Source organism: Echiichthys vipera (assembly GCF_963691815.1).
Source record: "Echiichthys vipera genome assembly, chromosome: 18".
Taxonomy (NCBI): Eukaryota; Metazoa; Chordata; class Actinopteri; order Perciformes; family Trachinidae; genus Echiichthys; species Echiichthys vipera.
This window is the reverse complement of record NC_139843.1, coordinates 18,056,735-18,084,009: the sequence shown is the minus strand read 5'-3', so window position 1 is coordinate 18,084,009 and position 27,275 is coordinate 18,056,735. Positions and strand designations below refer to the sequence as shown.

General features: G+C 41.4%; 1 protein-coding gene across 1 annotated transcript; it reads left to right on the top strand.

The window, feature by feature from the left end:
* Positions 1-26,021, top strand: LOC310960665 (ras-associating and dilute domain-containing protein-like; the record flags this gene model as incomplete). Its single annotated transcript, XM_083932422.1, has 18 exons — positions 1-128; positions 2,566-2,756; positions 3,962-4,136; positions 5,957-6,189; positions 7,184-7,644; positions 11,004-11,300; positions 11,460-11,873; positions 13,153-13,188; positions 13,261-13,510; positions 14,057-14,169; positions 19,447-19,711; positions 21,409-21,581; positions 22,746-22,890; positions 22,989-23,173; positions 24,339-24,690; positions 24,776-24,987; positions 25,493-25,632; positions 25,708-26,021. 18 exons carry the CDS (start codon positions 1-3, stop codon positions 25,799-25,801), a joined length of 3,864 nt encoding a protein of 1,287 aa, XP_083788548.1. The 3' UTR covers positions 25,802-26,021.
* Positions 26,022-27,275: the final 1,254 nt, after the last annotated feature.

Below are 27,275 nucleotides of genomic sequence, written 5' to 3'. Positions count from 1 at the left end.
ATGAATCAGATGAAATGTTCGTCTGAGGAGTTGCGCTCTCTCCCACCGAGACCACCGAGTTTACCTGCTGCTTCACCGAAGACACGGTTTGTCAAGTTGGGAAGGAAGACAAGTGATGGCTCTCAGCAGTGAGTAAAACACTTTTACACTTTGTGCAAATAAGAGCGTAATGATAACTATTTTTTGCTTTCCTTTTCTGGACTATATGCACACTAAGTCATTCATTGTCATTCTTTTCTAATGATTAATACCCGTCACTCTGCTAGATTCTTGAAGGTACCTCAGAAAGTTAACTATTTAAGACTAAACTCATAAAAGCACATTTTCAATCGTTTATTTTAAATGCACCTTTTTTCAACAAGCCTGCATAAAAAAAACATCATTAAGTACTTAACTTCTCATTAACCTTTAAAGGACAGACATTGCAGGTAAAAACATAGTTTAGGGGATTTTTTCTTGTATGAAAGCAACCAAAATGCACATTCAGGTGTTTATTCTACCACCAGAGTCTATTTCTGTCTGTAGATTTCTCCTAAATCCACCACAAGTTAACAATAGACAACGCCTCATTCAAATATTTAAACATATCATTTCAGAAACCTTTTAATACAAAACATAATTCTTTTTTTTTTTTACCCTATTCACAGCGTGTCCCCTAGCTGCGTGATGTATTAAATCACTAAACCACTTACACTCTGCTCACGTGTCATCATATTCCATCACAGCACTTTCTGTCCCTCTACCACAGATTTCAACCAGTTTCACTATAATTAATGATTGGAAATCTTAAATCTTTTATATCCAAGTTGTGGCGCAAGAGTGAACCTTTGAACTATAGCGATAAGAAGCTTACAGCCTTGGTCAGAAGAAAAACAACACTTCATCATTTCAGTAATGTACTGAGAGAGCTGAGGGAGGCATGGTGAAAGAGACCGGACAGCATTGTGCTGGGGACAGACACGTATGTATGCTGCAAGGTGCTAGAACCTTTGTTATGTAGGTTTTCTGGGAACAAGCCTCATATATATTGTCTAAATGAGTGTATGTAGAATATTGTGTGCACATTTCCTTGTTTTCCCTCCTAGTAATACTTTCTTTTTGCTTGTCGTCATTAGATATTCTCTTATGTATCACTTTATTTTCTCCTTTCACTGTTGCATCAATTGTAGTTCTTGGTTCGGTTTTTCTATCGTCTGTGTTTCCCTCTTCTACATCATTAGTGCAGTGACCGTTAAGGGCATGTGCCAGATCGAAAAGGGCTAATTGCTCGGCTCCTGGTATTTCTGCTTGCAGTCTTGTTGGGTGGTTCTCCAATTCGGTGCGTGTTCATTCATTGGGCCGATCTGCGGGAAGTGCTGCTTGCAGGGTTCTCGAGGACTGCTCATTCGATCAACTTCATACACACACTGCAGTGGCTTGGGTCCTTTGCAATATTCCTGCAAAGTGTGAAGCCAATTGGATAACCGGTTCTTGAGATATGCAAAGGACAGTCATACATGCACGCACATACAGACAGACTGAGATTCCTTTAAAGTTAGATAGTGCCGCTACAGTGCCATCTTTTGGACGAATCCATCAGATGTCACCCTGGAAATCCAGAAGCAGCGCGAGCAAATTTCCATTTGCTCTGCAGCTGCCTCTGGGCATCCACCATTGGAGCTTATGTTAGAAAATCCCAACTCACCAATCAAATCATACTATCTGTTATGGGCGGGCATAACTGATGACGGAAGTCATGCGCCATCGAAGTTGGCTAGATATGTCACCTTGTTTATTGCTCTGATTGATCGTAATCGGTCGTAGTGCTATCCACTTGCTTGCAGTGGTATTTTGAAATGCATGCGTTAGTGCCGCCTCTTGAGTTGGGAAGGTCTATTGCTTGTTGCCAGACCCTACGTCTGGATAGATGTGGTTCTGGATTTCCAGGCTAACCAAATGTAGGTGTAATAGCACAAAGGGCTCACAGACGTTGAACAAACTTTGAGGGTCAGCTACAGAAAATCTGTATGGGACATCATAAAAATTTGAAAAAGTAACTTTTCCCAGGTTGGTCCAAAGATGTTCTGAAGCAAATTTGGTGAAATTTGTACGATAAGTAATGAAAAAATCAGTTTGGACACAAAACTGCAGAGAATTGATTTGGATTCAAATGAGCATGGCTTCTTCTGTGGCTTTTGATACTTACAGCTCAAAACTTACATGCCACATGTAAAGTTTGTTGTTACAGCGCCACCATCGCTAATTGCACCATGTTCGACACAAAAGCAATCATCGGGTCCCCAGCAATACACCCACCACGTTTAAATTAGACACACACACACAAGCACACACACACACACATACACACACAGATTCCTTGGATTCTTTCTTTATTTCTCTCCTTTTTAAAAAAGAATCTCCCCTTCCCCCATCCCTCTGTTCTCATGATGGTGAGAAACTCAGCTCTCTCACTGCCCTTCCACGAGGGGTCAAAGTCAAAGTTGAAGGTACAGATCAGGAGGTAGGGATCCAGTGTCTTGAACAAGGACTCACCACAAGGACCCATCCTTCTCTTCTATTCATCAGATCGGCTTCCTCCACTGGCAGTTCCTCCACCAGCAGATCAGCACAGAGTGTGGCCATCAGGCAGCCCAGCAAGAGCCGCATCCGTCGCCACACTAACCGACTCTCAGGTGTCTTCCTCCGCGGCTCCAACTCCATGACACTGACAACGGGCATCAGGTCCTCACTTTCCATCCAAGCCAGGAAGGGAAGCAGTGAGTCACAATGACTTTTCATTTCTCCCTGAATCTTTGTTCAGGGATTTTGTTGACGTTATGTATAGATGTATACTGTAGATATAGATATAAGGTTGCTGGTGCTATATGTAGCATTTTAACATTTATTCAATTCAATTCAATTCAATTCAATTTTATTTATAGTGCCAAATCATAACAAAAGTTATCTCAGGACACTTTGACACACTATGACTTATTTATGAAAAACATAGACCCAACAATTCCCCCGTAGAGTACGGTGGCAACAAAAACCTTCCCTATTACAGACAGGAACGTCAGACAGACCCAGCTCTGTGGAGGACGGACATCTGTCTGCACCGGACACTCATTATTCATTGGTGCGTTCATTTTGAGATATTACTTTGAAGGAGTCACCAGATTTACAAATAAACGGTGTAGTCACAGGGAGTACTCTATTGCAGTTGTATCTTGTGTGGATCTGGAGGAGTTGTCTGAATAACCCTGATGATGTCATCAGGCTTCTCTCCACGTGGGTTTAAATGCTACACATTTATAACACAAAGCCTTCATTACTTAGTGGGGTTATGGACTTGGATGTTGATGTTTAACTGGCATGGAGGGTCTAACAAAAACACGTTACCAGTTGCATTATGGGAAACGTAGGAGCCGGCATTTTTAGAGCTTGAACCATTCTTGAGATTTAAAGCAAGCATATCACAGCTTCTGTGCTTCGGTTCTGACCGTTCTTTATTCAAATCTGTCTCTTGTGAGTACCCCAACTTTATGAACGTGGAATGCTAAGTTGCTGAGGGGGACTTTAATTAGGGTTAACAAACAAAAACATCACTGATATAAATGGCACTCGTTAACACTGCACTTCACATTGTGTTGAGGTAAAAGGGAGATAATTGAGAATGACATTGCTTCATACAAGAAAACCAGCTCAAAAGACATCCTTCAGAACACATATTCCATAATTTCCTGTTGCATTGGTCTACTGTACATAAACTGCCAAAGAAGAAGAAGAAGAATTACTTTACTTTAAAGTAATTCATTAGGCATATTTACACATTATGCACATGTATATGTATGTATATATCTGTTTTGATTGCCTTTCCTACTGGGTTTCTTGTAAATGGTAAATCTACCATTAACACTAATGAACCAAAACTGAGACCCAGCATAAAAACGTCTTCCCTTTGTTGTCATGTCTTGTCATGCAGTGATCTCTGCAAATGCTTTAATAGCAGACGACCCATCTGAGCTGTCCAATCAGATAACTGCTCCAGGAATCCTAAAGATTTTTGGAAATGAAATCTGTGAGGGAGCTCACTACAAGAGCGTCCTGGCCACCACTCACTCCAGTGCAAAAGAACTAGTCAAAGAGGCCCTTGAGCGGTAAGGCCATGTGTTATCGGTGCATGTGTGTGTGCGTCTGCCTGCCATATGTGTCTGCTTTGTATGTGAGCTCTTGTGTGTCGACACAGGGTGAGTTATATGATGTTCATCCATATGCTTCCTCTGCTATAATGTACGTTTGTATATAAAAGCAGTTAGAACCATCCTTGATGCACAAAAGTTTGGAGAATTAAAGGATGGCATGTTCATGCAGCGGTAATAAGTATATCTCAACCTGACAGTGCACTTATTTAGTAGCTCTGAAAGTCTAGAACAAACCACAGATTTGTCTGAAAAACAGCCAGTGTCGGCCAGGGCTCTAAGGCGGCCTCTCCGAAGAGTGAATGTCTGTCAGTCTTCGCTTATGTTTCAGCCAAAAACATAATGGAATGATTAATACAAGTGGTATTCAGCTTGTAGAGGAAAGACTAAACCATGTTTCTGTTCCCTCAGTGAAAATTTACACTGTAGCAGTGACTTATATTTAAATCATTACTTTATCTCGTATTTAGTAATGGGTTAGCAAATACATTAAGAGTATGCTGGTCTAGTGGAATAACCATGATAAGGATATGGCGATGATTAGTTAGAAACTACTAAAAAGAAACCTGCATCAGTCAGTATACTTGCATATTGAAGTGTTTTAAATTAAGGCTGCTCTGATCAATATTTTCAGATTAGCAATGGGATGTTTAACGCCATGTTGTAATTTTGCAACCAGAGTCTGTGCATTAGGGATCGGGCGCTTGAGCTGCGCCATCGAAGTCCTGTCCGTACACCTGCCCGGCCAATCATAGCTATCAATCATGACGTTTCACCCAGTTTTTATGGCATCAAATAACTGACTAAAACTAAACTTATACGAAAAATAAACACATCAGCAAACATCAGTGTGATAAGAACTGGCCCATGTCCAATCCACTAACATGAAGGAGGCGGGATTTTTGACCTATACTGCAGCCTGCCACCAGGGGGCAATTCAGCTTTTAGTGTCTTGAAGCTCATTTCTGCAGAACTTTGCAGAACTGTGAAAATGAATGAAAAAGTGCTGCCTACAGTCTTTGTGTGTGTGTCTACTTCACTCTGCCAGACGGCTGTATGTATGTAGTATTTTTGGAATAACCTGGTGGCCCCAGATTGGTTGACATTGCCCGATGAAAACGCCTGGATCCGTAATCAAAAGTGTTGCGATTTTCTGCATAATTGGGCAGCTTTAGGATGGTGGGCTGACAAAATGTTGGCCTGGTTTGTCATAGTGCTGACGTTTTTCTTAATTTTTCTACTGATATTCTTTTCTGGCTCACAGTTTTTTTGACCAACCTACCAACACTGCTATTGGAATTCGGGCAAATCTTATGAACCTAAAATGTAAGGTTGCAGTGGCACGAGTGGAGAAGAGTCATGAACGTATGTGACTCAGAAATGTCAGTCACAGATGTCGATATAAAAGTACAATGACATGTCTGAAATGTTCAGATCTTACATATGTTTGGTAGAGTAGACATTGCTACAAGTCACGACAGCCATGCTGATATTGTTTTCACAATGTGAGTCTGTGCGTGTGTTGTCATGGCAAAATGGGGTCCTGGAGACACCTACTGAAGCAGGAACTACCACAGAAGTAGGGGAGTAGGAATTAAGGGAGGTGCCATTGCCAAACCACTTTACTCCCCTGGCCCTGGCAATTTTGCAAATGGTGTGAACCCGTGATAAGATAGTCTCTAATTATGGTGCAGAATTAATGACATGTTTGGAGTGCTAAATTAATTTTGTGTAGTTGGTGTCATAAGGATAATATTTATTGTGGACATGTCATCTAGGTACGGCCTGGGCAAGGAGGAGGCAGAGTCATATGTCCTGTGTGACACCATTGGCTCCACCGGAGATCATCGGTGGAGGACAGAAGGTTTCCGAGTCGTGGGCAACAATGAGAAGCCCCTCCTCCTGCAGTCACTATGGAAACCCAGAGAAGGCCTGGCGAGACGGTTCGAAATCCAGAGAAGAGCCTCAGTAGAGGAGAAGGCGTCCCAAGACAAAGACACCATCACTGCTGGTACAGTGTCTGATGTAGCCTCAGGGTGCTTCAGGGACCGATCATTTCACTGTGTACCACATCCTTATTCAGGGTGTGTGCATGCCCTGGAATACAATTTGGTGCTATTAAAATGAACTATTGTCAGTATTAAATCCAGTTTTAGAGTTCTCACAGTAAAAATGTGGTTTGTTGGCACAATGTTTTTCCAGGAAAATAAGCCAAGCCACACACACCAAACTATATTTTAATAGGTCTACGATTTCTTTTTTTCCTTTCTTTTCAATTTTCTGTTACAAATTTGGACATACATTTCATTTTTACTGCCATCAAAAAGGTCAGAGGAACTTTTAATTGAATCAACATTGCAGACACTGTGTAAGTCAATTAAACTTCAAGTGACACACCCTTTTTATAACACTTAACATTATGTCATAAAAGCTTTACACAGCCAATGATCTTATCCACTGTTATTTACAAAGCGTGATGCAGCAGAACTTTCCATAAAAGCTGGATACAAACACATTATGACGCAGTTAATGTGCAGGGTGGATCAGTTACTATCATTTTGACCAGAGGCCCCAGCTGTGGTTGACACAGCTGTGGTCATGCTGTAAGAGTGCGTCCTGTTTTGTGTTTTGCTTTTATGAATGGCGCAGTTTGTGATAGCCTTCTATCAGTGTCAGCTTGGATTCTGTTGTGGATGCCTGTTGAGTGGGTGAACTTTTTTTTATTTCCATGAGCTCTGTCTTTCTTTCCAGTGAGGTCCTGTTTCCTGTGCGGGGCTTCTCCGTGTTGACTCTGGCATAAACACACCATGTACAAATGACCAAACTCACACAGGCTCACACACACCTCACTTTACTTCAGGAAAAATAACGGGTGTTGCCCGATCACTACATTCCATTACTCATGTGCTTAATGTATTTATGTAGCAGCTCAATTTGCACCCATTTTAACAGCAGTGTTTAATCTGATCCCAACTCTTTTATTTGTTTATTCGTGTCCCTGTTAGGTATCAATGCCCAGGCTCGAAAGCTACAGAAGAGCCGCTCCAGAGTGACCTCCACCCTCATAGAGAGGACCACGGGGCGAGGACACAAACTGTGGAGGTGCAAAAGTGAAATGGACCTCTTGGATTCTGATACGGAGACCAAACGGGACACAGATTATGATAAACGTCTCGAGGATCCAAACGAGAGTCTGAATCAAACTCCAGCGCAGAGTTATGAGCGCCCCATAACAAGCCCAGAACAGAATCACATTCACAGCCTCGCACTTCGCTCCGAGGGGGACGGCGGGTCGCAGGCCAAGACAGAGACCCTCTGTCCGTCAAGGCCGAGAGGGGAGAGGGAAGGAGAGGAGTCTGAGAGGGAGGAGACGGAGAGCAGCGACGATAACACCACACAGTACTCCATTCACCCTCCTCACGACTGTCCGTACCTGCTGCTGCTGCAGGGCTGCAGCCTCGCACAGGTATCTCATTCAGACGCACACTCCGCAATAGAGGAGGGACGTTGGAGGAGCTATTTTCCCCTGATTCTGGAAGTAAAAGTAGCATAGATTTTTCTCATAGATAATGTTACACGACTCATAGTTTGAGGTCATCAGATTGGCATGAAACTCCTGTTTAAATCCTCAATCCAGTAAAACTACATTTGACGTTTTCTGGTTCTTACAGAACTGAAAGAACAAGCTTGTCTACATAAAAACATAGAGGCTGATGTTAACTATGACTCCCATTTGCATTTCAGCAAGAAACACCCAGTCACCAAGTTTAAAATTCTGTTACGTGTGTGCGCCGCTACATGGCAGGTGAAAGCTACACATTATTTTGCATATGTATAGCTACACAAGCTATACATATGCAACTTAAATCTGTTCACTGACTTGTGAGTGAATTCAGCAACTATTGCGCCACTTTTTGTTCTCAACTGTCTGTACCTTTGGCTTGTTTCGGTCTAATGAAGTGTCATTCTGCGAGAGGGGACTTGTTGCCATAAGATAACAGTTGAAACAATCAGTGGGAGCTGGAAAAACTTTGTTGTGTTGGGGTACAGAAACCTTAGCTTGGTATAATCTAAAAGTTTCGTAGTGTCATGGCTGAGTATTTAGCTGATTTCAACAATGCCCATGAATCCAATCAGAACGAAACTTCTCTTTGAGCGAAACGTGGTTAAACAGAATAACAAACAAACTGGATCAAGCGAAAGGTAAACAAAACGTTTTATTTTTCTGTAGGACCCTTTCCATAACATAGTCAGGCACTTAAATACATGTATAATACAAAAACAATCTGAGCCTGCAGAAAAAAGCACTTTGACGTACATTGACGGTACACCTTTGCAATTTCAAAAATGGGTGTTCCCATGACATTACACTAAATAAACTTTTACTTTTTATTTATTTTTATTTTTTAGTCAAATGTATTCAATTAATTAATTCAGCGGGAACTAGAATATTTTAAGTAAACATTTGAATATTTACACATTTTGTTCAAGTAATTAATTTACTGAAGAGGAAGAGTTAATTTTATTATATATTTAAAAATACAATTTAAATGAGTTATAGTCACTGCACATTAACTTTGAAACAAATACAATTTTACTCTGAAAATGTTTTTATCAGGGATGAGCAATTTCGAGTAAATGTAACCTTTCTTTCTTATAAAAAGTGATACCTGTGACATTTCTCGGGAACGGAAGGTCGAAGACACTCACAGGTGGCACCGTTGGAAGCCCGTACATGAAAACCTATTCACGGGATCAACTTCCATCTCTCTACGACCTTCTGTTACCGAGATACGGCCGAAAACTGAACCGGAAAGTCCCACGATGCATTGCGTGATATATTTTATCCATAAAATTTTTCTCAGCAATGATGATTATATCACTGTGTTGGTCTTAATATCAGCTATCAGAATCATATATATAATTAATAAAAATGTCCCACTGCGACACACTGGCTCTGGTGAAAATATTCATGTTAAGCATCATTGCAGTGCAGTTAGTTAGTAAGTGTGTGTTAGTTAGTAATCATACAACTAACTACCTGACCATGTCAAAATTTAAATGAAAGTACTAAAATCTACTTATTCACTGTAATTTTCCTTTCTATGAAATTTTTTTTAGACTTTACTTAATTCCGTTCGATAAATATTACTTATAAGTTGAGCAGAGTTGAGTAACATTTACTTAATTTCTTTAAAAATGTTACACAAAGTACATTACACTTGATATTGTTGAGTGGCTTGTGCTTGATATTCAGCTGAAAAAAATACTTAGTGCAAATTAAGTGCAAATTGTTACATGGATTTTATTAAGTCAATCCTACAAGTTATTTTTTTTAGTGTAGTCAGACATAAAAACATTGGAGAATAGGGTCCAGGTTGAAAAATACCAAAGTTTTAGAGACACTTTTACTGGGATCTTGTTTCTTAAATCAGCTGTAAACATTAAAAAGCTTTTTTCTTTTTTACAAATTCATGGAGTTAGCATTAGCTAGCTAGCTACACGATGATAGGCTCAATTGGTCTACCTCTGTCTAAAATGGAGGACACATTGTTTAAAAAATGATTAAGAATCTGCCCTTGTTATTGTAAACTCCATAATGTTGACAGGCAATAACTTGCCAATAACTGAGGGGAATAGGGCTTAGCAAATGGTCAATTCCACCGCTCTATACCACCCCTTAGATAAATCAGTCAAATGCATGCAAGCTGATTTTGGCTTCTATTCAAAATGGTCACGTGCGTTATGGGGTGTTATGCCCTGTTCTAAGTGAAAATACGTCAGAGCTGCAGCTCTAACAGCTTGTTTTCACAGGATAAAGAGAGAGACAGAGGGAGAATCATTAAGGGAAAGGTCAGTGAACAGTACGTAGAAAAAAAGGGTGTCAAAATACTGATTAGGAAACAGCTCTGACACTGCTTCCTGGCTGATTACACATGGTGTTAGCGGTTAGCAACTGCCACACATGCAGATGGCACACACACACACACAAACGCACGCACGCACACACACACACACACACACACACACACACACACACACACACACACACACACACACACACACACACACACACACACACACACACACACACACACACACACACACACACACACACACACGGACAGGCTAAATCTCACACACTGAGACTTTAACTCTGCGTCACAGTTGTTTACCCCAAAGACCCGTATTATTATTATAATACTATTGGGAACAAGGTCCACAGTTTATCTGTGAATTAATTTAGCTGGTTAAATCTGTCCTATTAGAAAAGACAGAAATCACAAGGGGAATGTCAAACATAATAATCCCTGCACATTGTGTTTGCCACTCACTGTTAATGAAAGATTGTTTGTCTAATCAGGCTTAGATCGAGACTATAATTCTAATACGTCCACATGATAAGACTGCCTTCACTGAGAGAGACGTTGTTATGCACGTAGCTGGTGGTGGACAACAGAGCAGAGCTGAAAGGAGAATTATATTATACTTTATAAGGTGATAATATTTCAGTGCTGGGTTAGGGGTTAGTTTACAGCTTTTGCGTAAATTAACTTGTCGGTATTGTTCATTTGGAATAGAAGAGAGAGAAAAAGGACTAGTTATTATTACGCACATCTGAAAAAAAAAAAAAGAACAAAAGAACGTCACCCAAAGGAACAATCAAATTTATGTTACAGCAGTGGGGGTGGTCCATGAAGTTTTTCAGATTGATTCATTTTAAGTAAGATTTTCAACTTTTTTTTGAAAGGCTTCATAGTTCAATAGATAGTATTTTAATATTTTTCAATCTAACAAAAATACATCATTTGTTTCTGCACTCAGGACTTTGTCATTTACCTACTTGCGGGGCCAAATGTTGTATTTGGTCGGCAGAGGGATCATGAAGACGGGTCAAAGCCTGACATCCTTCTTTTTGCCACTGACATCCTTCCGAGACACTGCTATTTCCAACGCCGTGACCTTGGCAGCCCCACCATGCTCTGCCCTTGTCAGAACGCCGTGGTCACGAGGAATGGTGAAGTGCTGAGAAATGAAGTGCAGCTTAACTTTGGGGATGTCATCGGGTTGGGACAGCACTACCTGTTACTTTTCAAGGATCCCGTCGCTTTGAAACACAAGGTAAGAGTGAGATGCAGAAGTGGCAGGAAGCTGTACATGTATGTACAAATACTCACTGTACCTTTTCTATCTCTTCATTTTCCCAAATTTCTTAAGTGACACGATCTAAACTTACAGAAATCATGCTTCATGATTTTTCTTTCTTTCTTATAAATGAAGGAAGTAAACAATGCTGCTCCTGAGCCCCGCATGACTGCTGTCCCCTGGCTGCTGAGTCACACCACTTCTGCCACTACAACGAGCCATACCAGAGATATTATCCTCTGCAACACCTGCATCACAAACTGCACTGACCTCCAGAGCTCAAGCGGCAAACAGTCCCTAAACAGAGGCCTTCCCTTTTTAAAATCACCCCAATGCCACAGCCTGACTCTTGAGTATGACAGTGAGGATGAGGAACGCATTATCAAGGAGATAGTTGCTATGGGGAGGACCAGCATTGAAGAGAGACCGCCACTGACACTTGCATTTTTGCTGTGTCTGTGTGTTCAGTATTCGTCCACATGTCTTCATACCTCAGACTTGCGCAGGTTGTTGTTGCTTATTGCAAGTGGAGTTCAGACTGCCATGTGGGTAAGTTGTAGGAATAAAACAAGATGTTAGGGGGTCTGTAAGGAGAACTGCTGCAGTATTCTTTAGTTAACTGACTTCTAATTTGACTAGTTCGGGAATTTATTGTTACTTATTTTCTCGTTAGCAACGGAGCTTAAAAGCTTGCTAACTGATAATGGGAGTGTACCTATGTTCCCTGGGTCTTATGTTCCCTGCTTTGTATGTGACTGATTGTGGAAAAAATAACAGAACAGGGAACATCAGACGTCTGTTATTTTTTCCACAATCAGTGCCAAATTCCCCGGCAAATAGACTGATGTAGACCCTGACACCTCCCCCTAACCCTGACCCTTACCATAACCCCTAACCCTACCAAAATGCTAAATTAAATCAGCAAAGGCATAGGCCAAGGAACATAGGACCCGGGGAACATAGGGATGACCCCCTGATGGTTAGGTTTGCCATGAACTGTCAGTTAGCAAGCCTCTTTATCGAATAAAATGATGATAAATCTGCAGAACAGAGAGCCACAGTGGCGTTTTTTCAAAGTACAGAAAAAATAGCAACAAACGAAAAAAAGTAAAAGCGCTTACATGTTTACTGCCTGTTAGCGTGTCCGTGGTTAGCTCGCCAGCTACAGTACCAGCTTGTCCTGAGAGTTATCACTACGTCACCAAGCTTCTGGAACCACTTACACTTTCTACCCTGTCTTTTGTAGGGGCCCTGGGTCATCCCTATGTTTCCCATCGCATAAGCCTATGCCTTTGCTGATTTAATTCAGCATTTTAATAGAGTTAGGGGTTACAGTTAGGGTCAGGGTTTGGGGATAGTGTTAGGGTCTACATAGCCCTATTTGCCGTGGAATTCGGCACTGATTGTGGAAGAAATAACAGACTGGGAACATAGGACCCTTTCTATGACAAGAGGGGTTCCCCGGTCACAAACGAAGCGGGTAACATAGGACCCGGGGAACATACGTAGGCTCCCGTGTCAAGTGTAGTTTTAAATTCTCTGCTATTGTCCTTTAGAAAGTTCTAATTTTGAACGAGAAGTGCTCCATTGCCATTAAAGCAACTGAGGATTTACAGGCTGTCAAGTCACAATATACTTACGTATGTATATTAATGATCCTGTTTCAACTCTACACCCCTGTGGTCTACTATATTTCTAACAACCCTTTAATATCAGTATCTTACCTTCTTTTCATCTGCGTTTTTCTTTATTACTTTATATTTATTTATTCTTTTTGAAGGTTGTTACTATAATATTACATTGTCATGTTGTTTTTGTCGTCGTACAGGAGCTCACTAAGGACGTAGCTGCAATTCAACCTGAAGTGTAAGTGCACCTCACTGTTTTTCTACAGCAATCCCTTTACTTATATCACAGTTCACAGACTACACTGCAGATCTCCTCTTCTGCATTGCATTTGCTCATTAGTGAAGGCTCGAACTCAGAGGACCTCCAGGCTCTCAGTCAGCATGAGGTGATCTCAGGACTGTGCCCCCTGGTGGTGTGGATGTCCAACAGTCTGGAGCTGCTGCAGTTCATCCAATACCAGCTGCCTCTTATTCTGGAGCGGAGAACCCAAAAAGACCAGGGACAGGGAGATGAAGAAGGAAGGGAAGATGACGAGAACAAGGAGGCGGAGAATTTGGGTTAGTCACCTATTGAGCTTCAAATTTGTGGCCATATGACAAATTAAAGCTGCGCTATGTAACCAAAATGTTAACTGTCTAAGCTACTGAGCAGGAAAACACAGATTTGCTTTTCCTGCTCAAAGTAATTTCTGGTTTAGCGGTTGGTAGCAGACGTCTGCACGCAAGAGAGAGCAGTTTGAAAGTTAAGACTTAAATATAAAAATGTTTACTACTCAGCAGTCTGTCCTTTTACTGCAGCATTTTTACTGCATTTTTCATCATTCATTTTCATTTCTCCATAAAACAGCTAATTGATGACATATTAGATTTCTTCTTGGTAAAAGTCTGGCAAAAGTTTATATTTAGTGTATGTATCTCACTTACAAAGGTTTAAAGTTGCTAGTGAAACTAAAACCTGCATTCAATGTGTGTGTGTGTGTGTGTGTGTATGGCGTGTGTGTGTGTGTGTGTGTGTGTGTGTGTGTGTGTGTGTGTGTGTGTGTGTGTGTGTGTGTGTGTGTGTGTGTGTGTGTGTGTGTGTGTGTGTGTGTGGGTGATTTTCAGCCCTGTTGGAGCTACGTCTGTCCTGTGTTCGTTCAGCCAGTGAAGAGACAATGGCTGTCCTGGAGGAGGTCATGATGCTCGCCTTCCAGCAGTGTGTGTACTACATCACCAAGGTGAGAGGATAACCAAACACACACACACACACAGCATACACAGAATTTAAATAGAGGTACCATAGTGTTTGTACTTAAATAGTACTTCAGTGTCTTGCACATACATCTACCTTACTTTAGTCAACAAGGAACTTTTCTTGGCCAAAGGAGAAGGGTCAAAGCAGGCTTGTGTAGCCATCTGCTCCTCTCACAGATGATTATGATGTGTCGTTTAAGAAAAGGAAAATAATCAGAGACAGGCTGAGAATAAAGAGCTCAGTTAGACACTCACACAGCTTACTAATAGACCGACCAGCCACAGTGCCAGACCACACTGAGGGCATTATGACTTGGGAGAGAGACAGGACACACCAAGGGTCTTTGAGTGTGTGTGTGTGTGTGTGTGTGTGTGTGTGTGTGTGTGTTCGGTGTGGGTGTGTGTGTGTGGGTGTTTGTGTGTGTTTGTGTGTGCGTGCGTGCGCGTGCATGCTCGTGTTTGTGTTTGTGTTGGGGAGGATGGAGGAATCAGGCCAGGGATCTCCAAGCACTGCGGAGTAACTTTACACTGCAAACTATAATATTTCAACACAAGACATGTTTAACTTTAAAAAGGCTCAGAGACAAAGAAATGTGCTGTTATGTAAAATACTGAAAAAGAAAAAGTAACCAGGAAGAATTGCTTCTCAACTTCTCAACAACTTAAAGTTGGACTAATCAGTATTTTCAAATGACTTGTAACAGTGGATCAAATGTTTCTGTGTAATGTGAGGGGTCGCTCTGACTGTAAGAGAAAGATCTCACACGGCAGGCAGCATTTTTTCGTTCTTTTTTTTTTTTCAGCAAAAAAACCCTGTTAAACCCACTGTATGCTCTGCACCAAACAGTGGATTCACAAAGTTAGTGACTAGCTCGTGAACAAAGTGGAGAAGTTAGGAGCAAAAGAAACAGATATTAACCCTCAGGAGTTGCTGGAGACCAAAACGGAGATGAAAAGAGAGTGACTATTGAACGTATTGGTTATTTTGGATTTGTCGGGTAGCTAGAAACACTACTTCAAAATAATTTAAAGTTCATTGAAGTTGAGCTCAATGACATCTTTTTAAAGCTGTAGTCGGTAAGTCTTGCAGATCGAGTTGACTCAGTGAAATTTCAAATGTTTACAATTCTCACGCCCCTCCCCACTACCACCGAGCTCCTCTGTTCTCTACAACCGAGTGCTCGTCAGTGCACTGTTCCTGTGAACGCACCCGTGTTTTCTCTCATTGATAAACAGCATGGAGTACAAGCTACACGGAGGTAGGTTGGCTAACTTACTCATCGATAGCAACTGCTAACGTCATTTAGCGTATACCTAGCTTGAGGCGTGTGCCTAGGATATTGTAACATGCACGTGCGGGGATAGGGGATCTGTGCCGTGTGCAAGAACTGTGTCTGACAGTCAGCTCTCACACATCCCTGCACTGAGTGGACAGAATTATACGGGCGCGGTGGAAGACAAACAACAGGTTCCTAGGTGCACGTAGAGGTGGTTTTTTTTTTTTAAAACCGGATGATTTATGTTGTTCTTTCGGAGCACAGTGTCGGCTTCAGTGAATATGATCAAACAAATATTGCAGACTTTGACTTTAAGTACACTTGAAAATACTTTTAATAAAGAACAAAAATTAAAGGCATACTTGTAATTACTTTTGTACGCATATAAAATCGTATATCTAATACAATGAAGTACACTACTTTTTGACCTGGGTTGCTGTATTCTTAGTTTTAGTAGGAAAAAAGAAAATGGTATTTCATTGTAATCACAATTTAGTTGTTAGTTTCACTGAAGCACCACACCCATTTCATGGAAGTGTGCCGGGAAAGTTTCAGACAAATTTCCAGAGGAGCTATGTGGGTGTGGGTAAAAAAAAAAAACACCTCCCAAAAAAATATTAATGAGGAGATTGACATATATATGGCTGAACTAGAAACCATAGTTGATAGCTGAGCTGCAAGTCCGCTCAGATTCTCTCCTGCACAGACGCTCCAAAGACCTGGAAAATCCAAAACAGCCATGTCACATTAACACAGGGCTGGTCTGAAACAAAGCCACAGCCATACAAATGCCTCACAAGTCCAGTCAGCTGGGATTCAGAGAGATTTTGTGCCTGTTCTGGAAGGTCCAATGCATCTCTCTATCAGCTTCTCATGTGGAAAGAAGTCAGTTATATGGCATTATACTGTATCTTTAAAGAGGAAACTATAGGAATTCCTGAAAAGTTGCTGTCCTGCAAGTTTTAGACAGCACATTTTTTTGCTCAGTGCAGGAGGATGTGGTTATCTAACTACCTGCCCTGAGACAGCATGTATTTCTCTCAGCAAGTCTGCCTGATGAACCAAATGACTTCCAGATGTGGTTTGTCGTAAATCCAGAAATAATCCAGAAATATAATACAGTATGTTCATGAAGTTTGAACTGTGCTGAATCGAATTTAAATTTGGCGTTTAACTGACTTGTTGCATTATAGTCTGAGTCAATCCTGACTACTTCTATGAGGTCAACACCAGGGGGCTTGAGTATAAGGTAATTTATCTTGTAATATATTAACTCTATAAAGTAAGCTTTGATTGAAATTTGCAGAAAAAAGTTTGATTGTTTCTTTCAAATCTAAATTAGAGTTAGGCCCTGAATCATGCGTCTTGTTGATCTAGAAGCAGAGGAGCTTTAGTTTCTCATCAGAGAACAGGAATTCTTTCTTCCTCTGGCGACTAAGGTTGAGAGTTTCACAAATATTCAGAAGGAAACATACTGTGAGCTGTGGGATTTAGAGGAAGTGGAGAATAAGTCTTGTTTTTTGTTGATGTGTGTGATTGTTTTTTTTAAGATGATTTTTCTGGCAGTTTTTCAAGCCTTTTATCAGATAGGACAGAGAGAAAATGGGGTGAGAGAGGGGGAGACATGCAGCAAAGTCGAACCCACGGCCGCTGCTTCGTGGACCTTCAGCCTCTTCACATGGGGCGACCGCTCTAACCACTGTTCCACCGGCCGCCCCTGATGTGTGGGATTTTAAGTTAGCACATTTTGCGAAGCCTGGATCTTTACTTTCTTGAGTTTTTGTATGAAAATGTATACAGAGAATTCTGGAGGTATTTGAGCTAACGCTAACGATCCGCATGCTGGCATGTCCACTGTTATCAGCAGCCGTTAACCGTGTTCACCTTCTGGACGTGCCTTAACTACTTCTGCTATCTCTGTTATCCACTTATCAAGGGCGCTATTGGTGCCCGCTGGGTTTAGCAGGGCGATTGTGATTGATTTAGAGAAATACAAACAGACGAGAGTGTTTTTCCCGCTATACCAGAATGTTAACTCCAGACCATACTGCAGTGCTGGATTATGGTCTAGCAACGTGAGACCAGCATGTAACCATTGGGTAATTAGCTGTAAACACAACATGCGGCTGAGGCTGGTGGTTTGTTGTGTAGGTATTTGGTTAAAAAGTATTGGACCGATTCCAGACCTACTGGTGGCACTAGAGGAAATGTCAGTGGGATTCATCATTTTGGGTACCTGATTGTGTTGTGTGAAGTGACTGACACATCCACCTACACACCTGTAGACTGTATTAAAACACAGTAGTGGTGATCCCGGAGAAGTGGAGCGAACAGAACACAGTTTGACACAGCTGAGAGTAACCAGATGCTGGCTGTGATTCACAATTGTGTCGTTTGCTGACCAAAACAAGAGGAATTCAGTATGTAATTTCATTGCGGATGGAGATCTCTACAAAAAATGCCGTTGCGGTGCAAGCGCCGACGGCTTTCTTCTGTCTCACAAGACAATGGAGATATTCGCCAAGGATAAGTCTGTGGTTGCTGCAGCTCCTGCTGTGGCCGAAAACACTCCAATTCTTGAGTGGCAGGCCCTGTTGCAGTTTCTGTGGAGCAAGCGCAAAGGCTTTGAAAGGTAAACAGCTTTTTCAGATTTAACTTGCCCAGTGTGGACATTGCGTGCCACTTAATCCAGGCGTATCGTGCCATCCATCATGACTGTCACTTCCCAGCAAGCACCCCTCCGCATCTTTCATGGACTGGACAGATTTTGTGAGGAATGTTTGTGAAGTCACAAGCTGGGAGTAATCCGGCTAAGGTCTATTGATTTACTCAGGTATGTATCCTTTCCCTTCACTGCTCGTTTCAAAGTCTGACCGGGGTCCAAGTTATGAAGGGGGAGATTTTAAGGTTTAAGGTTAAAACGTTTTTGAGGCCCACCTTTTTTTTAACCTCCCATCCAACAAGACAGAAAGTGACACTACCCCGTCTACACTGTGTGGTAACATTTCCTTAAATCTCTGTTTATTTTCGGGTATTTCATGCTCGTCCATCCGATGTGTGGAACGGAAAACAAAAGGCGCCACTGGTGAGCGACCATTCCAATTGAAAACATTTCATGATGAATACAGATGCACTTTAACAGGCCTGCGGGCAGACAGTGTGTTTACTTGTCCATCACAATAAATGCACGAATAAGCAGACAACACAGAATACACACTTTTTTTCTGTTTTAATGCGTGCCATGGATACATGTGGTAATCCCAAAATGAATGAATCTCCTCTGGCTTGGCTCGGCTGAGCGACATTTTCCAACCAGAAACACTGCAAGATTATTTGGCTTAATGTTCGCCCTTTTCCATTTTCTCATGTGTGATGGGAATCATGGCCGTTGTGTTCTACTGTTCATGTTCTGCCTGCTCCGACTGCCGGGGGCCTTACAGTAAATGTAAAACGATCTGCTCAGGGTGGATTCCTTCAGAACTCTTCACTCAGCAGTCCTGTTGCAGCGGCATGCCAAGCCCACATGAGCCATATTCAGCTTTTTAGGAATGTGGATCTACGACCGGCGCTGGCATCGGAAGCTTGGTGGGTGTAAGAGTGAGATCGGAGGGGAAGGGGGATGTCTGTGTACAATTAGCCCGAACAAAGCTATCGTTGTCCAGGCTCGCTCTTGAGAGAAGTGAAGACCTTTGGCTGAAAAAGGAGGAAATGTTACAAACTCTCCGTCTTATTCCTGCTGATTTCTCTGTCTAATCTTATGTGGTCTATGTTGTAGTGTGAGAAACACAGAGAGACAGACATGCAGAGGCCATATGGGTGGTCTGAAATTTGGTTTTTCAAGGTTTTCATGCTTTAGTTTATCCCAGTGATCAGAACATCCACCGCACAATGTTAACTTTTCCAACCTCAAATTGACCCACAGGAATTGGATGAGTGAGTCACTCTCTTCACAGTTCACTTTTTCAACCCATTCTGTCCTATCAGGTCCTCTACCCCGTCCTGCAGGGCGTTCTGAATTGCAACCCGTTCAGGGAGAGTCCTGATCTGCAGGTGACTGGCGAGGGTGCTAGGGTCCTGGGTAGCGGCGGACTGCGGGTCCCCGGTGAGATCCAGCATCTCGTGGATGTTCTGACGGATACCTGGAGACTCCTGTGTGACTGTCAGCTCCACCCAGAGATTTCCTCGCAGCTCATTGGCTACCTCTTCTACTTCATCAACGCATCCCTCTTCAACTCACTTATGGAGAGAGGTACCACTGCACGAGTGTCCTCGCATATTAGCTTGGTACACAGAGTATGCAGGCTTACGATCGGGTACAAACTGCTGCACTCACTCACCCACTTTTTCTGTCTGATAATTCTTTGTGACTTGTCTTTTGTGATACGTCTGGAAGTTAGCATTTGCCCACATTTTTATCGATCGATCAATCAATATTGCTGTTTGAAAGAACTTCAGACTTTACCAAGTACATAAAAAAGTCTGTCCAAAGGAATTTAGTAGTTTCTGACTGGAAAAGTGTGAAACACAGTAAAATTACCCAGAGCTACTGTACTGTAGCTCTGACCTACCTCTTGAACAAAATCACTCATGATCAGGCAGTTCTGTCTTACTGTAACCTCATAACTTATGTAATAAGTTATATCTTTTTCAGTCACTGAGCCTCCCCTTCACACTTTGAAAACCTCTGAGATAGATAGATAGATAGATAGATAGACATACAGACAGACAGACAGACAGACAGACAGACAGACACGAAGACAGATCTGCATCATTCTGGATTTTGGATGAAAAGACCAGCTCCCATTATGTGTTAGCACGTCTCTCAACACTTTCTGCAGCACTCAGCCCCAAGCCAATTTGTTCTCACTGAAAACATAAATCTTTACAAACTCGCCACAAACATATAATTGAGAAAAAAACCTCAATAATTTCCATAAACAGATAATAGTTTTTATCAAGTGTTACTCAAAGAGGAGAAAATAGGGCATTTGTTGGGGATTACTTTGCCATGGAAAAATATAGATTTTCTTTGATGAGAAAGACAGGGGACTGGCTTATTATAAACTAGTCTGCCTGTGTTTGTGGTAATGAAGATACACACACTATAGCTTTGGATACACACACATACTTACTTAATACTCTACTTTTTGTTTGGATTGTTGATTTGAAAATTACCGGCACTCATGTAGCAAGGTTATAAATGTTTAGAATTTTCATTTAGATTTGATTTTATTTTGGTTGTGTTTTTTTTTTAGTTCAATTAAAATTTAGTTTTGATTTGTTTTCAGAAAGTTTAGTTTTTATATATTTTGTTTTAGTTTCCCAGTAGTTGAAATAGTTTTGTTTTTGTCAGGGCCGCGTATAATGTCTCAGTACCTTCAAAAACATTCAAATACATGGTTGGAGATAGGTATAGAAATGCCCATGATGTTTGATTATAGTGCTATTTAAGTGTGATGTGAAGCAATTGCAGCACAGCGCCATCTCCTGGAATGTCCAGTCCATTCAGTTTCTGGGGTTCAGTTAGCAGAAATTCCTGCCGTCTCCTTTTTATGGTCGTGAAATATAATAGCTTGTCAACTAAAGGTGAAATTAATTACGCCCATTTTATTTTCCATTATTATAGTTTTAACCTGGCTATTTAGATTAGGATTAGTTTTAGATTTAGGTTTTTTTCAGTTTTCTTAGTTTACTTAAAATATTTTTCACTGCCAGTTTTTGTTTTGGTAATAATAATAACCCCGATGGCAGATTTTTATGAATGTCTAAAGATTGTCTTGAATAATGAGGAATCTAAATGCCTCACAAAAACAGCAGATCCTCATCTTGTCCAGGTTCAGAGACAAAGGATAAATGAGGAGCAGTGTTGCTGTAGACCTCAAAGCTGAGAACCCCGAATCCCAAATAAGTGATTTCAAATTAGACTTTCTCCTAATGTTTACACAGGATCTGAGCCAGGTTTCTATCAGTGGTCCAGAGGCGTACACATGCGGGCCAACCTCGACTTGCTCCTGGACTGGGCCCACACAGCTGGACTGGGAGAACTGGCCTTGGAGCACACACACACACTCTCGTCAGCTATCAATCTGCTGGCTACGCCTAGAAAGAATTTACTGCAGGTACAAAACACACAAACACACACACACACACACACACACACACACACACACACACACACACACACACACACACACACACACACACACACACACACACACACACACACACACACACACACACACACACACACACTACACATTTAGCTGAGTTGGGTTTATCCAACTATAAATAATCACCAGAGACATAACAGGCTGAGGATTTACTGATGTTGTTTCTGCGGGAAGAAAAATGACATTAAGGTCGTATTTCTGTATCACATTAAATATTCATTACCAAATACACAAGACTGAAAGTTAAGATGATGAAAGAAATTGATAATATAATTTATTGTCAAAAACTCAGGTACTCTGCTTCATCAGGACAGTGTGGGTGTAGTTTGATCAGTTTAGACTGTATATATATATATATATATATATATATATATATATATATATCTTATCTCTCTCTTAATTTATGGTCACAACCCAACACTTATGAATCCTGAAGTAAATTTATTTATAACACATTCTACTACTAATTAGTTGTAAAGACATTTACTTCATATTCCAGTTATTTATATAAAAAACATATTTTGGTAAATAAAACTTTTATTCATATATATTTTTGAGAGAGAAGTACATTTACTCCAAAATATATATTTTTAGAAAATATTATATTTATTTTCAAATTACTTACTTACTAGTACATTTTCTAGGTCGTCTGTGTGAATGAGGAGAGCAGGGAGAAGTTATGGAGACAGTGTGAAGTCATGTTCATCCAACAGAGCAACACATTTAACAATATAACACATCCACACAACGTATACACATAGGGAGGGTGTCTAGGCTCATTTCTAATATCATTATTGATTTCTTATTCAGAATCAACTTTTTGTTTCTGAATGTATCCCTGACATGGCATATTGTTGTGACTATCCCTTTACTGTAAAAGTAACGTGGAATATGCATGTGTTGTCATGTTTCGGACATCATGATTAGCTGTAACGTAATCAGAACAGATTTTACTAATGCTGATACAATTCGTACCATTGACAAAAAGTCTCTTTGAATTAAATACTTGGTTGAGTATTGTGGAATAATCAGGTTAAAAAGTTAAATAATCCTTCTGTAAAGGTGAAGTATTGGACCAGTCATTGAGGTAAACTATGGTGTGTGTGTGTCTAGACATCTTGGGTGTCCTTGCGGTCTGATTACCCTGCCCTGAGTCCGGCCCAGCTGAACCACCTGCTGAGTCTTTACAGTCCAGCATCTCCCATCAGACACACCTGGACTCCATCTGTTCATGACCAGGCTGCAGCACTTCAAACTGGTGAGACATACTGTCAACTAACATCCCTGACTTAGTTCACAATACTATTTGAATATGATTCTTGTCATTTTAATGCAATATGGCCCTTCTTTCCACAGCTGATATTCTGGAGAGTTTTGACACCCATCATCCTCTGGTGCTACCGGAAGGGGGTTACCAGCTCCAACTGAGCAGGCAGGTAACAGATTCAGCCCTGAGGGAACAGCTGGACAAGCTCAGAGAATTCATGGCTGCTCTTTCTGACTCACAGACCGATGATGTCACAGCCACAGAGGAGCAAAAGGTACAACATTCATGCGTTTTGCCTGTTTTGAGGCAGAGGTGGAGGACGTGACATAAATTTATCCGACCTAACACATTTGACGCGAGAGGTCCTGGGTTCAGATCCCGGACCAGCCCCCAATTGTTATGGCCCGGCTCTTGGCCACAACAAACATGGAGACACACAAGAGGATAAAGTGAAAATGAACACTAATTTATTTACAAAAAACATAAAAATAAGTCCAGTTCAGACCAAAGAGTCACAACGAGACGAGTTGAAACTTGCAACTACTTGCAATGTGCAGGTCTGTAACATTCTGAAACAGAAGTTCACACCAAGGAGATGAGGCGAGACGATGTGTACTCTCCATGGCGACTTCCGTTCTGACCTCCGACCTTTCAGGCTGGCTACATTTCTAGTTGTGATAGAAATAACTTTTATTTCCCTGATTCACTGCTTTGATCTCGATTACGGTGCTCCCTCTTCTTATTCATTGTTTGACCCTCTCTCTCTGTCTCGCAGGCATGTTGTGTCTCCGTCCATAACTGCCATTTCAACCAGCTGACAGTTTGTAAGTGACCACTTTGCTGAGACTTAATTGGCTGTTGAAACGACACGATCAGTCGGTTTGAATCCAGACGAGACGTCTCAGTTCACACCGCTGCAGCTTTTACCTGCAAGGTTCTAAAACTGTTTTGACGCGTTGCGAAACATTGGTCTAAACTGGACTTAAGTCAGTGGATGAAGTGAAAAGTATGGTGCGCTGTGAAATAAAAAAACAAAGTGCCAAGCAATAAACAAAGGAATATTTGTTTGAAGAAGGGGAGAGCCACGGGTAGACTGGTGAGTCTTTTATACCAAGCCAACTGCACTGGATTGCTCTCAGTCCCACCCACCAGGTATCACCTGTTGAGAAAGAGGGAGGAGCAAACATACAAAACAAATATGACAGCCAGAGGACCATCACACTCTGGAGACACAAAAAGCTTTATACAACTATTTTTTTTAACATATGCAGACCCAGACCCCAAGTTCCCCTTGCCAACTTTCAAATATGGTTTTCTAATGGATCCTTGTTGTTGTATTCTTCATCCAGGGTGGTGCCATTCCCATGGAGGCTAAACTGACTACGACGGATATCCTTCCAAAAGCCACTTTGGAAACCTTCCATACATCACCAGCTGAGATGGTGTTATCTCACTCTACTGTCCAAGACCACCAGTCCCCTTCTACTACCTCTGGTGCCTTACCTCCACCCCCCTCATCACCTCCCTCTTCTTCCTCCACCCAATACCCAGATGAGTTCAGCTCCTGCGGTGCCCTACTTTTGTCCCAGAAGCTAAGAAATCTGGAGCTGCAGACAAGAGAAACCAGGGAGATGAGGAGTTCTGCTCTGGACCCCTCCTGTCTCCTCACCCCACCCAACACCCCCCATATCATAGATCCTGTTGATTTGGTAAAGGCATACCAGGAAAAATGGATGAAAGGTGACAGTGAGACACTTCCCTGGTCCTCTGGTGTAGATGAACACGATGAAGGTACAGCATAGAACTACATCACCATTCATGGCTGTCATCTGATTGTCTCAAAGAAAACTGAGCATGTCCTTTATTTTCTCCTTAGGTGGATTAGTGTTTGAATGTCTGGCTGCACTGAAAGTAGACCCTTTAAAGTCAGATTGCCCCGGTATGAGAAGATTTGTTGAACTGAAAGAGGAAGAGGAGGAAGAAGAGGAAGAGGCGGATGACCATTATGATGACGATAATGATGAGGTCTTTAGCTTGGAGCTGGAGCGAGGTGAAAGAGGACTAGGTCTTGCTCTGGTTGACACAAGGGTGAGTGAAATTGATGTTGTCATGAACGGTAACTGGGAAAACACTGAGGATGCAGATACGAACACTAGAGTCAGTTTTAAAGGTTTTAATAAAAAACAACCCCAACTAAGTGCACAGTGAAGCCCTCTTCGAAGGTCTGTTCATCCACGTCTAATGACTCAGTTGTGAGTGGGAAAGAATGGCCACAGGGACTGAGCACAGGCGGGTGGTAGCTGGGAGACAGGCTGGGAGACAGGCTGGGAGGCAGGCTGGGAGGCAGGCTGGGAGGCAGCTCAACAGGGAAGCGGGTAACGCTCTTGCTGACATAACGATCTGGCAATGGATGATCTCCAGGTCCGTCCTTATATACAGGAAGGAGTTAGAATGAAAGAATGAAAGAATGAGGGGACATGGATGATGCGAAAAAGGATGTTTTTTGTTTTTTTTATGTGAGAATTAAAAAGTTGCACGCTGATAGAAGTCTTGGGTGTCAGTTAGTCCATGACATTTTGACCTCATCTTCCAGGACACTTCTTTAAGGGTGAAAGGCATCTTCATCCGTGCAGTGGTCCCAGACTCCCCTGCAGCCCGCTGTGAGAAGCTGCTACCAGGAGACAGGATCATGGCTGTTAATGGAGTCAGTCTGCTTGGACTGGACTACCAGAGGTAAGGATTATTGAAATCTGAGCAAAATCATAGTTAAATATGACATTAACTGTGTCTCTGCTTTGTCTCTGTTAGTGGAAAGGAGCTGATCCAGTCATCAGGTGACAGACTGAGGTTACTGGTGGCCAGATCTGACTGGATGGCTAAGGCTATACAGACCGAGTGCTGACGCTGTTTTTTCCCCTGCTTCTTTTAACCAGGATACTTGAAGATGACTAGAATAGCTTCAAGTTCAGGACATGGACATTAATATAATGATAAGGACGTTGAAGACAAATATGCACTATGAAATGAGTTATATCCTGGTTGAATTGAGTACCAGGTTTTAGCTGCTCAATATAGTTTTGCAACTTTTCCATTTACATTGTAATAGCATGATATTAATTATTGACGTGTATATTTGAATCTGTGTTCTGATAAATACAACAACATTTTGATTTTTAACTGAGCAGAGTTTGCCTCAATATTCTGAATTTGTTTGGTATGGTTGGCTTCAAACATCCATGTTATTTGTTATCTGGACAACACTCCTCAGTCCAGCCCACATTTTATTCCATATTTGTTGTGGAACAATCTGATCACAGTTGTTCGAAGCAGACCGTTCTCGTGAGTTGGTTCTGAAAACAGTTACCCGGTCTATCTGTCCGTCTTTTCTCTTTCTCTCTCCTTTTCTTCCTCCCCAACCGGTGCAGACAGATGTCCGTCCTCCACAGAGCTGGGTCTGTCTGACGTTCCTGCCTGTTATAGTGAAGGTTTTCGTTGCCACCGTACTCTACGGGGGAATTGTTGGGTCTCTGTAAATCATAAATAAGTCATAGAGTGTGGTCTTTACCTAGTATGTAAAGAGATACTTTTGTTATGATTTGGCACTATAAATAAAATTGAATTGAATTGAATTGAATCCAGGAGAAGAAAGTTCTGATGGTTTAATGAAACAACACAAGGCTGTATACAAATGTTCAGTTCATTACCATCACCCGGAAACTCCACCACAAAGAAGAACCACAGGAGTCAGAGAGCACTTGTAATAATCTGGAAGCTTCAGTGAAGAAACATTAAACAAATAAATAACAAGCACCAACTATGGTTTCCAGTAGTATCACTGCCATTCTTGAATTTAGTTTTTTTTATTATTAATCATCTGCATCAGTGATTTTATTTTATTGTCACATGTTGTTGAGCTGAATGAGAAATACATATTGTCACATGTTTTTGTGTTTCTTTATTAACTAGATGCCTTCTTCTCATGAACTCTTATTTTCCAGTTTGCTCATAGTCACAGAAAGTGAGTCTACCAATTTATTTTCCTTTATGCTATGGTTCAGATTTCATTGTTACTATTATTATTCTTTAATTATTTAGCCATGCTCTTTAAGTTGTTTTTATAGTTGGCTCGTGTCTGTTGTGTTTCAGCAATAAATGCATTGGAATCCTCTATTGGTGTCATTCCTGGTTAGACACACAGAAGAAATGTTTTTTTTTTTAAACTGTGATGATTTTTTACCAGAATCAACACAGTTATAACACATTTATTAGATCAGATGATGAATTTTAAGGGAAACACCTCATCAGCATCGCCACAGATGGGGCTTCTCTTCTGTCTAAAAAAGACACTGGAGTGACCGTAAGGCTTAAAGGCGATT